General features: G+C 35.9%; 2 protein-coding genes across 2 annotated transcripts in view; both read right to left on the reverse strand.

The window, feature by feature from the left end:
* Positions 1-5,013: 5,013 nt before the first annotated feature.
* LOC144440224 (uncharacterized) overlaps positions 5,014-14,150 on the reverse strand; it is a 9,224-nt gene continuing 87 nt past the window's right edge. Inside the window, exons 1-6 of the mRNA XM_078129541.1 lie at positions 14,147-14,150; positions 13,105-13,216; positions 8,522-8,893; positions 7,908-8,111; positions 6,812-6,941; positions 5,014-5,853 (exon numbers count right to left, since the gene is read on the reverse strand). The exon at positions 14,147-14,150 is cut by the window's right edge and continues 87 nt beyond it. Of these exons, the coding sequence (XP_077985667.1) occupies positions 5,652-5,853; positions 6,812-6,941; positions 7,908-8,111; positions 8,522-8,893; positions 13,105-13,201 (1,005 nt within the window). The 5' untranslated portion in view covers positions 13,202-13,216; positions 14,147-14,150 and the 3' untranslated portion in view covers positions 5,014-5,651. The remainder of the gene's footprint in view (positions 5,854-6,811; positions 6,942-7,907; positions 8,112-8,521; positions 8,894-13,104; positions 13,217-14,146) is intronic.
* The window catches only part of LOC144440223 (uncharacterized), a 5,078-nt gene continuing 4,837 nt past the window's right edge, over positions 13,910-14,150 (reverse strand). Inside the window, exon 5 of the mRNA XM_078129539.1 lies at positions 13,910-14,150. This exon is cut by the window's right edge and continues 515 nt beyond it. The gene's annotated coding sequence lies outside the window, so the exon portion shown is untranslated.

The raw sequence follows: 14,150 nt of genomic DNA on the forward strand, positions 1-14,150 counted from the left end.
TGTATTTATTAAATCATATGATGTGTAGAACTATGTAAATACATTAACTGTTAGGTGATTCAATACCATTGATCGTGTATGATTTTATTAGTAAGTCATTCTAGCTAACAAAACAGTTTCAAAAATCATTCCAGTTACAGCTAGTGTAATTGCTAGAATTTATGTTTTACCAGAAAATCCAATATTATGGTAACTAAAGTCATTATAGTTATATTGCTTGTCCGTAGATGCCGGAATACAATATATAGCACGTCACACTCTTACACCCTTATGTGATTTGTCTAAACCATGTCACGTGACATGTTTGCTAGTTAACACTTATTGTTTTGCCACGATGTCACTATACAACATCTAAACTATGAGGGCTGTAAAGTAACAACTATTTGCAGAGTTTGCCACATTTTGAAGAGCAAACAAACTACTTTTTCACGTACGATATTACTATCGCATATAGGGGTAATTTATCACCATATATAATATATATATACAACACAAAATATTTGAGAACGTACTCGATTTGGAGACAGCAATATCTTCGTTTCCTTGATACAACGAATATTAGTACCACCACACAAATAACAACAACGATAGCAATAACCAGAACAATTGTCAATGTCATGTAGATGTCTGGTTCGTCTTCTACAAATAAAGAAATATCAAGATTTGCACAGTTACGATATACAAAACGTACAGAGTCAAATAAAGGACTTGGAGCAAACGTTGTAAAATGTTCTGTGCACTGTCAAAATGCGTCATTGGAAAACTGACGTTTAGCGACGCCGACTCAGATTAGCTCTTTCACTTTGAAATGTAAAATAAATCACATTAACATATAATTATGTAAGTAAGTAATACATAATAACTTGTATGGATTATATAGAACTTGCTGTATTAACCACCCAATTTATCAATTTTGTAGGAAACCGTCGTTACAAGTTAATTACATTTTTTGTGACGAACTTTTATTGTTGTCAATCTCGTTCTTTGATATTTCGCATCTTTTTGTTATCAGATATTTTATACTTGTCACATTAGTAAGTTTCCAATGATTCCTAATGATTTTCTCCTTTGATAAATACATCAATTAATACAGTTTGGTGTATTATAAATGAACATATGATGACTTTTTACAGATTTACAGATTTTCATCTTACCAGAATTTTCTCCCTTCAATATCTCTTTATGCATGTTTGGCCCCAATTCTGGTTTAGTAGTGCTGCCTTGCTTGAAACTGACTGATATGTTTGTAGTAGGTGGCCACCACTTAGGTCTGGCACTGACTTTAGAAAGTTTTTGTGTAACATCTGACAGTGGACGCTGTGGTGTAGTTGTTCCAAGATAATCTGATTTGTCATTCTGTGATGACGTTGTGCTATCCATTGAACCAATTGCTGTGTGAAAATAGGCAATGAAATGTAATCTGTATATTTTACCTAGAAAGTAAAACTTTTAACATGAAATAAAAATAAAATTCAGTTATACCTAAACGATGTTTAGCTTGTAGCAATATCGAGAAAATGGTGATATTGTATAGTTATAGTTCTCGAATGGTATAACTGTATGATTGAAAGATGAGTTTCAATTCCCCTTTCCTGCCTCGTTACTAGGATTTCCCATCCTAAAATGCTACAAAGTGGAAAGTAGTTTACTAAATTACGTGCTGTCGTCTTTTCATTGAATTTTACAACTGTACGTGTTGTATTTCTTATCTCGTGCCAAGTATCCAAAACTGTACTACTCACCCGAAGTTACTTGCGACTGCGCAGTAAAGTTGCACCGTAAAGTCATATCCCCATGCCGTATAAAGCTTACATGGATAAGTAGATAGTATGTTATATTGTCTATATAATTTATGTCATCTATTGTTAAGTTTGCGGTGATCGATGAAGTTGAGGTGAAGATAATATCTAGCTTATATCCATTGGCTTCATTTGATTCTGTATCTCCGGGTGATGCATATGTTGTTGTTAAAGATAAGTACTTTGCCACGTATCTTTTTGAGTTGGGAGGAATATCCTGCCACAAAGCAGCCGTCAATACAGAGGAATATTCAAATAATACATCACTTTTCACTGTACAAGTCTGTCGTTGTCCTCTCAGCTCTGATGTCTTTATGGAAGTTGATGTTGTTGGTTCTGGACTTGCATATGGAATTGGTAACACTAGTTAAAGAATGTATTGTATTGATGTAGTTATTTTTGGTAAAGAGTATGAAATAAGACACTTTTATATTTTGGTAATATGTGTTTTTTTCATATATATTTTTCATATATATATATATGTTGAGGGTAGAAGATAGTCAAGCCGGGTTTTTCGTCTCTACAAGCCTGTTTCGTGAGTAAGGTATATTCAGTACATAAACATCTCCTGACGAGTGATTTACTCACGAAACAGGCTTGTAGAGACGAAAAATCCGACTTGACTTTCTTCTACCCTCAACATATACTCCGCTCTGCGTGCAGACGTATCGAGCACTGTACTACGGATAAATCTTACCACTGACTTCCCCTAGGGGGGGTCCTAGATTAACAATACTCGGCGTGGTGTGAACAGTTAGTCAAACCAGAGAAATTAAGTGACAAATACATAGTGTTATTATCTATGTTCTAAATTGAAGTTTCAATTTTTCTAACAAAAAAAATCAAATTCTTATAATTTATTTGCATATTAAATGTGGTGTCATATAGTCTCGAGCAATTTTTTTATCTGAACATCCCAACAAACATTTTTATCAACTTTCAGTAGTTTGGATCAAGAGTTTAAGTTTTTGACCAAAATATCACTTTCTGTTGTATGACAAGCTAGTATATTGGCCCAGTATCCTTATTGGTTTGAATAAACACAAACACCAACTCCCCCCCCCCCGCCTCCACACACGTTTTGCCTTTCTTATAACACTATTGCATTATATTGAACATTAGAAGATATATGTTTATTTAATATTTTGAACTTTGACCGGACTGATTAGTTTAACCTTACTAAAGCATGGAAAATCACTACTCTTTTAGATATAACATGGATTTCGCCTATAATGATTCCTAAACACTTTTTGAAATAGACACCCTAAGTACCTGACATACTAAACACACGCGCGCACGCACGCACGCACGCACACATATGTACTCACACACCCATTCACGCACATGTACACACACACACACACACACACCACCACCACCACCATTCCTATATCACGTCTTTTAGTTGTGCTAAACACAATACCAACTTAAAATTTTCACTGTTGTTGCAATTTGGTGATCTACGCTAACACGGTTATGAAAACTATATACATGTTAGCATGCATCAAAGGGGATTTTGCTGACCAAAACAGGAGTGAATTAAACTAACAATTACAATTGTGCCCAATCTATTCTGGAATGTAAACTGTTTAATTCTGAATAACAATGATTACGGATATGTTAGTATCACAGCAGTAATGGTATGTGAGTATATCAAAACCTATGGTATCGAGACACGAGTTAAAATTATGACATACAACAACAGATAAAAAAATAACTGCATATTGTAACTGATATTTTCATGAGTGAACCCAAATGAAATATGGATATCTCAAATATAGCTTTATTCACATCTTCATCACTGGCATTGTTTATATTGCATATATAGAATTCACATTGGTTACACACAAGTGTTGAGTTTCAATCTGTGTGTGTCGTTTCAACCTTCCTTTACATAAGAAAAATGTCTGCAGTAATTTATGGTCAATCGTCCTTGACACCAACATGAAGTATTAAATCGTATTGTTCCCTATGGTTATGTCAACTGCCGTCTACTTATAAAGTTATAGACTGGAAAAGGCAAATCTGTAAAAAAAAATCGACTTAGCATGTCTCAGATAAGAAATAGGACCACTTTATTTTAATATCAATAGTCGCACAGGTAATTTGTAATTCGCGTATCGCACGGTATACCAGGGCGTTAATGTAACCATAGACGCGTGCGCAGTAAACGAAAATGATATAAATGTCCCTTATAGCTTGTATCGGCCTTTATACAGAGTCTGAGACCAGTCGTCTGTTCTTTGAATACCGAAAATAAACTAGAACTTACCCAATATAAAAACCAGGAGAGAGCATAGACATTGCTTTGTTAACATGTACACGGATGTATATTTTGCAGTCTTCGTCGTTGTTTCAAGGGTTGACATTTTGAAGTAGCGACGTTAGTATGGCCTCTGGTTCGACTTTCTATAGGTGCACACACTCTGTACACAACAATGTACATCATGGAAAATTCCAACATGCCAAAGGTCTTGTAGCAGTCAACAACCCCCATTAATTTATTATAGCTTGGTTTACCCCCCCCCCCCCCATAAATTCGATATATGAGTTTATTCCAAATCCAGCTTGTAACTTGAAGTCAGAGGGCGTGCGCTACCAGTATGGTTATGTAGACTACCATATTGTTGTTGATGACGAACTTCTTTCTCATCAGTTTTTAACTTTGAATTTTGACAATGGTGAGGTTCGAGTAACTATACATGCACTCGTAATTAGATTCTATTGTAAACTCATTACAATACTTGATTGGTACATTGACCTTTAGTCTTGTAGTAAATTCCTTGTATACTGATCATGAATAAAGCTCGCAGGTAATGAGCACCTATGCCTGGTCACCTTTACTGTATGTAGTTAGACTTATTAAATACATATTTTCCCTCGTCATGTTTAAGGATGTGACGTAAAAGCACCAGTACCATATAAGGACAAGCCTCGTAGTTAATTAATAGTACTATACGTTGTGCTGTACACTCCTTTTTTCTCAAATAATTTCTGGAGCCTCATTATGGCACGGACCCTTTTGATATGTAATGATAAAGAATTGCCCACCATTTTCTTATTAAACTACAGAATCTGAAGAAGAATCAAATCGTAAGAAAACAACCTTTAATATTCTGACCCGTGTTTTATTTAATATTGGCTTTTTCTCCGATATTTTGTTTTCTCCAAAATAATAAAGCAACTTCACAACAGCTATAAGAGGTTGGTACGAGTTTTATTTTAGAAAACAGACTACACGATTTATGTAATGTATGTATGAAGATGGACCCGACAATGAAATGAAGCTCTCAGGATCTCCATAAATTAATTTCATCAATCGGATTGGATAATGCATTATGGGCATCACACTTTATCATAAATTGCCAAAGTCAATGAAATGATATTGGTCTTTATGTAAGTCTCTGGTGGTCAAATCCCTTGACTTCAACAGGTGTATGGAACTGTAGCTAACATTGACTGGAAGCACATATAACATGTAAATGCATACAACAATGAGTTCATTTTCCACTGAGTCGTTGACAAGCATTTTACGTTAAAAGTGAAAAATTACCTGACTTGTTCAGTCGACGCAAAAACAGTAACCTTGGTTTTTTTCTTCAATTAAGGCTATGTACATTGCGAATACTGATATGTTGTTGACATGCTTGTGTACACATACGCCTTATTATTATGCAGATGCAGGGATTTCTAAGTTGGATTTTGCTAGCAAGTGCTTTTTACTCATTCTATCAGTTGCGAAATAAACTTGGTAACTTAACACGAGCCAACCAACTTTCAGCCATTGCTATAAGCAGTTGCTTTGTTCAGTGTATGGAATACGCAATCGAACTGCAAATATGGTTTCAATGATCAACCACAGTCAACATCGGGAACTGACTCTTCATTCTTATCTGCTTTCACTGGTGTCCATTTAAAGCTTTTTAACATATCTATATCTTGGTAATCTGTGTTCATCTTCAAGTATACTAATTCAAGTTGCTGGGCGTTTTCAATGTCTTCCCTAGAATGCTGTAATCCAGCAGGAGTGTCGACACTCTCAACAACAGAGCTCCTACAAGAAATCATGACCGAATAGTAAGTGTCATAATTGTTAAAATTCATTATTAATTTATCATACCTCTTGTTGTTCATTTAGATATTGCTAGAATTGGTATTGGAAACCATTAGTAGGGCAACTAAAAGCTAAATAGTTATATATTACTTGTCATCAGATGTTTGAACAAATCATGACACATCGCTTTTGTATACACTTTTGTGATTGGCGTACATAATGTCACGTGCTATTTATTAGTTGTGGCTTTCTGTTGGGTCATATAGGCACGATACAACGTCTCTTACGCACTTATTGGCCACTATAAATTGCTATAAATTGTATGCTGTACCAAGAATCATGAAACAATTACTATGTCATACACAGCAGTACTCTATGAGAGTACAGGCGCAGTGGAAGATGAACATATCGCCCCCACCTCCACATGACTGTGTAATAGTGTTTTTTTTTGTCTGAGCTATCGTCGACATAATGTGGAGTCATGATGGGTGAATGGTTAGCGTGACCGGCTTGGAATCTACAGGTTCGAGCCCTGTCTCTGCCTGCTGTTTGTTTCTGAGTGGCTAAAGTCCTTGGGCAAGATTTGAACCGCGACTGTGCTTCAGTCAACCCAGTATGCTCCCCAGGAAATTGAGGAAGACTAAAGGGCCGCTGGCTGTTCTGATCCGAGCCAGGGGTAATAAAGTTGTAAAGCGCTTTGAGCACGGAGTGGGAAAGCGCTATATAAGAACCCAATATTATTATTATTATTATTATTATTAATATATGGTGATTACAATGATTACCATGGTGATACAACAAGGTGCTGACGGTGGCTTTACACATCGGCCCTACGTCATGGTGTATGTAAATGTGAGGAATATATAATACAGTGTTCTAGATTATTTCGTTTGATATGTTGGTGGGATTACAGATGGTTTTGATGGATGTCCTCATACACAACATAAATCTTACGTACTCAAGTTGTTGACCGGTCCTGAAATATCCTCGCCTCCGTAAGACCAAAACTATTGGTACAATAATACAAAAACCACCAATAGCAATACTCAGTACAATAGTTATTGTCATGTAGACGTCTGGCATACCTCCTATAACATAAAAATAAAGAACTATTAAGTTTTTCACGAATTGGAAAAAAACAATGACTTCGCACACAAACAAACAACTGGGATGGACAATGGTAAATAAGATGAATGTCAACGTCCAAATATAAACCGATAATACTACAGTCCAGAAAAAGCCCCCCCCCACCCCTATTTGTAGAGGTGAAGTTCTCACACTTTGAATACTTGAAACCCTTGAAATGATATTGTAAGAAAGTAATAAGTCGTAATTTGAATGGATTATATAAAAAAGAAGTGAACTTAGCTACAGCTTCTTAATTAGTATCAGGGTTTTTAGTAAAAAAGGAAAATGACACATGAACTGTATGACAAACTATGTTTGCAAGTATATATATATATATATATATATATATATATATATATATATATATATATATATATATATATATATATATATATATATATATGAGTAATGATGAGTAATTTTATGATACCCCTCGACGTCGTGCTAATCTGTCTCAAATTTGTCTAACTTTACATGATATTTCATCTTAGCTTGCCAAAACTATTAAACGATATATCAAGAACAGTGAGACTCGTTACCTGGTTTCATGTTGGGATAGACACAATACAGATAACACATAGACATAAGCATATAGTATCTGCTCGGTATTTTGTTACATTTGTATTTGTTTTTGTTATCAGAGCAGACACACAAAGGGGTGTCTCTGTATTATCTCTGTTGTGTATATCGCAACAGGAAACCTGGTGATCCATGTCAGTGATATTGATACATCATTTACTAGCTTTTTCAGGGTAAGACGAAATATTTTGTGTGATATCCATTAACTTATATCTCATGATTGTAATTTGTCATTTTCTAAGGACTTTCAATATCTTTTTCTATGATAAAATATCAATTAATAAAGTCTGGTTGTGTCGTCAGGACTTTAAAACTGATAACAATTACAGGAATGGTTTTCCTTTTACCTGCATTGCCATCTTTCCTTTCCTCCGGTTTACTTGCATTTCGCTCTGATGATGACTTAGTAGTGCTGTCTTGTTTGAAATAAACCGATGGACTAGTAGTAGGTAGCCACAGACTAGGTCTCGAAGTGAATGACGGCACAGGCCATTGTGTTGTTGTTGTACCGAGATAATCAGATGGTGTTGAACTAGAGGTTGCGTTACCGACTGTTTGGTGTGAAATTGATCATAATGAGATGTTTTATTAGAAGGTAAAGGTAAAACCGGAGTTCATGATTGTTTACGTTCCTACAAAGGAACATAATTTAACCTTAACATCGAAGATGTCATATTGTTATCTATCTATCTATCTATCTATCTATCTATCTATCTATCTATCTATCTATCTATCTATCTATCTATCTGTCTGTCTGTCTGTCTGTCTGTCTGTCCAATTGTATATATGTCTCTCTCGGTATGCCTGTCGGTCTATATCTGTTTGTCAGTATGTGTATCTGTATGTATGTATGTATGTATGTATGTATGTATGTATGTATGTATGTATGTGTGTAACCTGTCCTATAATTTAATTATTTATATACTCATCTGCCTTCAATATATTGAGCACTTTTACTCACCTGAAGTTGATGTCGCAGAAATGTCAAAAGTACATTGCCTACTCACAGTATCATACTGTGGAAATGCTATAAATACATCTACCATAAACTCTGTTCCTTCGTCTACAGAGTCATTGATTTGTACAATTGCTGTAAGTGTGGATGTTGACGTAAAGACGACATCAATCATGTACTTGTCCGACCTGCTTGATTTAATATCACCTTGTGTAGTGAACGTTGTTTCAAGTGTCAGGCACTTTTCTTTGTTAGGAGGAGAATTCTTCCATAATACAGCTGATATTGAAGACGAGCTTTCTAATGATTGTTGTAAACCTACGGTACAAGATAGTCGTTGTCCTGATGCGAATGGTAATGATATGTGACTTGTCAATACTGTAGAAAGAGTAAAACATGGGAGAGTTGTCAATAATGATTCTCTTGTAACATGCACATGAGAGTATCGATTTTGGTTTTGATGACAGACATATAATTAGAAAGGTCTCAGACAACACATGCAGGTAGATAGCTAAGAGATCGTCCTATTTGACTCATCTAGTAACAAAAATAATATGACGTACACCAGTACCATTCTGATAATAAGGTGACCATGATGGGACGTCGATGCTCATAACAAGAACAACGAGCCTTCACCGAAGACATATTCCGGATTTCTACAACAAATTTGGCGGTCATTAGATCATTATTCCCAAGGTAATACAATTAACCGTCGCTGTATGCAAAATGTTCATTGATCTCGGATCATACACAGTGTAGCATAGTGAAGTTAAACTTCGGGCAACCATACAGGTTTTCACGCAATTCTGAAAAAAAGGTGAACTGTATCAAGTGAATGCTGTACATGAGCTAACAAGATAAGAGTGAATGTGGATGTGATTTTACAGTGCTATGGAATAAATAACTATGTAAAATAGCACTGGATGGCAATGAAAACCTGTGGACTTCCATGTGCGGTTTTGTTGAGTTACACATCGTTTCAATAATTGCAGTGACATATTCAGTGTTAAGCTTATTGTTGAGAAATCCACATGTACGTGTACGTATGTGCTGCGATTAGACCCAAACGTTGTCAAAAAAAATTGCTTCACTATAGATTTAATGACGAGTTATTGTACGGGTGCAACATATGGATTCTGTTTTTCCTAATCGCACAATATAGCGATTCAAACTGAATCCGTTAAATCACAATATAGGGAAATCCCCGCTACATGACGCGACAAGTAGGGAATTCCCTACACATTGTCTCTTGTAAGGCAAATAAGTAAACGTTCAGGAGTTTGTTGTTCCCAAACTGATAGGGAACTTGCAATCCAGGCTGAGTATGCTCAGACGCAAAGGACTATGGGATTATATGTGGTTATCGAAATACCTAATCTGGAGCTACTAATAAAATTAACCTCCAACAATGGTCAGGGTAACTATGAATTGATTATTTGTGGTTATAAACAATGTAACATTGTTGTTTACAATACTATCTGATTAGTATTTATTATCTCATTTTTCATAATGCAACATTCAACATGGCTGGTTTGCAAGTTCCCTATTTCCAAATGCAAATTTGTAAGCTACTATACATAATGAATGTCCCATAATTAAGAAAATTATGAAAATGACTTAAAGCAACTAAAAGCTGCATAATTACATGTCGTCATAGCTTTAATAATAATAATAATAATAAATTCTTATCAGCGCATTACGCAACAGCCTCAATGCGCTTTACAATACTGAGAGAGAGAGAAAAAAACAAACAAAAAAAACAAAAAAAACAACAACAACAACAACAACAACTTGAAATTCACTAAAAAAAAAAAAACTTATTGATTACTGCACTAAAAGTATAGTATGTTCTAAAAGTTTGTAAACAAGTATGTCTTTAGTTGGGACTTGAATGTTTCGATCGATACCGCTCTCCTAATGTGAATTGGGAGAGAGTTCCATAACTTAGGACCGGCAACAGAGAAGGCGCGATCTCCGTACGTGGTAGTTGCAACACGTGGAATGGCAAGTGTAAGATGAGTACTAGAACGTAGGGCACGTGTTGGCTTGTGTATGGGTATTAGTTCAATGATGTAGGATGGTGACAGTTTGTTGACAGCCTTGTAGGTGACGAGCAAGATTTTGTATGCAATACGTTGACGTACAGGTAACCAATGAAGATTATGTAATACTGGTGAGACATGATCATATTTGCGTAGTTTGGCAACAAGTCTAGCAGCTGTGTTCTGCACACGTTGAAGTTTGTTGATCTCTTTGTCTGGTAATCCATAGAGGATGGAATTGCAATAATCCAGCCTAGAGGTAACAAATGCATGGATTAGTCTTTCGGTACTGGTATTGTCGAGGTACTTTCTAATTTGGCCGATCTTTCGAATGGCTAGAGATGCTGCTCTGCAGATGTTATTTACATGACAAGTCATTCTAAGTTCCGAGTCAAGTATAACCCCAAGGTCACGTGTTGTGGATGATGTGTTGACAGTGCTGTCCCCAATTGTGATACATGGTACAGGATTGATTTTACTGAATCGAGATGAGAAGTGGATTATCTCTGTTTTACTGTCATTAAGCTTTAATTTATTCGATGCATACCAAGTTCGTATATCAGCAATGCATGCTTCAATACGCGAGACTGTGTTCATGTGTTGTGATCGTTTCATCATCTGGTAAAGTTGAGAGTCATCAGCATACATCATACTGTTTAGATTATGTTGTGAAATCAGATCCTCTAAGGGTGCGACATACATGGTAAAGAGTATGGGACCTAGAACTGATCCCTGTGGGACTCCAAAGTTTAGGCTGTGACAGGCAGACTTTGCATTGTTTACTGTTACATGTTGTGTTCGATGCTGGAGGTATGACCTAAACCAGGAGAGTACTGTGCCATCTATCCCAAACCGCTTATGCATTCTGTCTATTAAGATTTGATGGTCAATCGTGTCAAATGCTGCAGACAGATCTAATAGGACAAGTATAACATCTTGGTGTCCATCAATAGCATGAAGAATATCATTATAAACACGAATGATAGCGGTTTCTGTACTGTGGTGTTTACGGTATGCAGACTGCATCTTTGCATATAGGTCATTGCTTTGTAGGTGATGATGAAGTTCATGTGCCACTACTTTCTCCAGAACTTTTGACAGGAACGGTAAGTTTGATATTGGTCTGTAATTCTTGAGGTCATTGGGGTCATTTTTCAGGTTTTTGATGATGGGTGTAATTAAGGCTGTCTTTATAGGTCACGTGTGTTTTGTTAATTATATACTACATTATAATGAGATCTGAAGCTTGCATTCTTATGATGTTGCCTAATTAACAATAATTCTTAATTAATAACATTAGGAATTAGGCAATATCTTATAATTACTGTTGATATACCTATTAATTTGAATTATTGAATTTAACTAATTTAAGAACATCAGCATACTTACAACAACAATAATTGTTATAGGCGAACAGTAAAGATGCAAATGATTCACTAACATTTAGAAAGTTAAATCAATAAGCTTTATCATACAGATTTACTAAGTTATTTCCAATGTACCATAGTGTACGAAATTTGAAGCTTGTGTTCTTAATATATTGACGTATTGACAAAAATCATGAATTATGCAAATTACTCATTAAGTAGAGTTTCATATGATTTGTAGATAATTAGGCAATAACCTAAATGCCATTTCTTATCATAATAACCTATACTACGACCCCACAGTCCTAACCTACGGTCATGTAAACCCAATATATAACCCTCATTTCGTAATGTTACAGCTAAAATGATGTAGGTTTGGTGTTTGACTCATGGGAAATTATATGTTTTTGACACAGAGCTGGACATAGTTCAACACCAGACTAACAATAACAGAGACACGATGAACGCTGTACAGTGACAAACATTGCTATTCTTTCACAGTCGAGTAGAAAAAAGGCTTCTTATGAAAACCTTACACATGGACGTGATGATTTTAATGGCTGAAATTGTTAATTTTTTAAACTGATAATCAAGATTTCAACTTGCATCCCCGCTGTGTGTGACACCTAAGTATTTACTTATCATGCATTTGAAGGTGTTTGAGGCTGTGTATTAATTAAATGTCATGTTGCATGAGTGAAACACCAAGCCAACATCATTTTAGCTGTATTAGGTGCCATTCTCTTCCCTTCTGTACTATGTTGTCGATATTATTAGCAGCATTTCAACATGCAGAAGAAGACACGGTAGTTATATGCAGCGTATACATAGAAGGGGCCCATCATTTGACTCGTCTCATCACTTTGAGGGTAACGCACTTTCTACTTGTGGGATTAGGGAAAAGGTTAACATTTGCATAAACACAGCTGACCTGGACACCAAGCATATATTTGGATGACACATACAGTAAACAGATAGAGACATTGATATTATATGGTAAGCGTCGGTCACCTATTAATGTTTAACAGACATTAATTCTCACCCTGTATGTGTAGCTCACACCCAAAGACATTTGACATCTATAAGGTCATTGAACCCGAGATCTGTAAAACGTTATGTTATGTCACCTCACGTTATATTTGTGAAGAAAAACCCCAAATCCGAAAACAGAATGGCTTACCTGTAACCCAGATAACGACGCAAAATGCACATCGGTTGGTCAATGTATGGGGAATGCTGCTCTGTATCATTGCTATGGTACTTATACAGAATACCATCGGTGTATTTGGAACCTGGAAAACGAGGACATGTCCGAGCTTGTCGGGTGAGTCTTTCAGGCGAGGCTACTTTCGCTTTTGCATGCTGTGCGCAGAAATATTAGAATCGATGTACGGGGAATTCCATAGCGTTCTAAATCGAGTGAGTCACTGTGTTTCGACGTCATAATGTATGCATTATGACAAGATTGTTCAAACGTGACCTCACCGTAAACCCAGATCCAACGATTATCAAACACGCGGCTGAGTATATGTCTGTGTCTGTGTATGTGTCTGTGACTGTGCATGTCTAGCTCTCTGTGTATGTGTGTGTATAATTTGCCAGTGTAATTTGGTTATGTCTACAAATAATACACGCATATTAATCATCTACAGTTGTTATTTATGAGACATATCTGTAGTAGAATATACTCAGGTGAATCATTTCGTAGAGGTATACTGCATTCAAGAGTAGATATGATTCTAATTGAAATTATTTTTGTAGTATTTCCAATATTTCTATTTTATCCATATATTTTGCATTGGTGTCGTGTAGCAAATACTGTTTTGGTAAACACTGACACAATTAATTAGATGTGGTTATGTCATGAATAGATAGATTTCTCAGACAAATTTTATGTGCTAAAAAAGTAAAACGAGACGATTTACATTGCCATGTATTGGTCTCATTTATAGTTAATACGAGAAGCACACATAGACACACGCACACATGATACTACATATTTTTATTCAGGTTTCGGACAGCATGCCATGGCTATGATGCATGCTAGCTACCACGTCATTGTGGAGCTGTCTCAACTTTCCCCTTAGTCATCCATGCCCGGCGAAGCATATCATGTGTTAATTGCTCTATACGTCTTCGTTCTAGACAACCGGTGTCATTATTCAGTAATACCTCACTAGTATTGTGAGTAAGACACAGCTGAGTGATAAAAATCGGCCTACCCAC

This window comes from Glandiceps talaboti, chromosome 9, assembly GCF_964340395.1.
Source record: "Glandiceps talaboti chromosome 9, keGlaTala1.1, whole genome shotgun sequence".
Lineage (NCBI taxonomy): Eukaryota > Metazoa > Hemichordata > Enteropneusta > Spengelidae > Glandiceps > Glandiceps talaboti.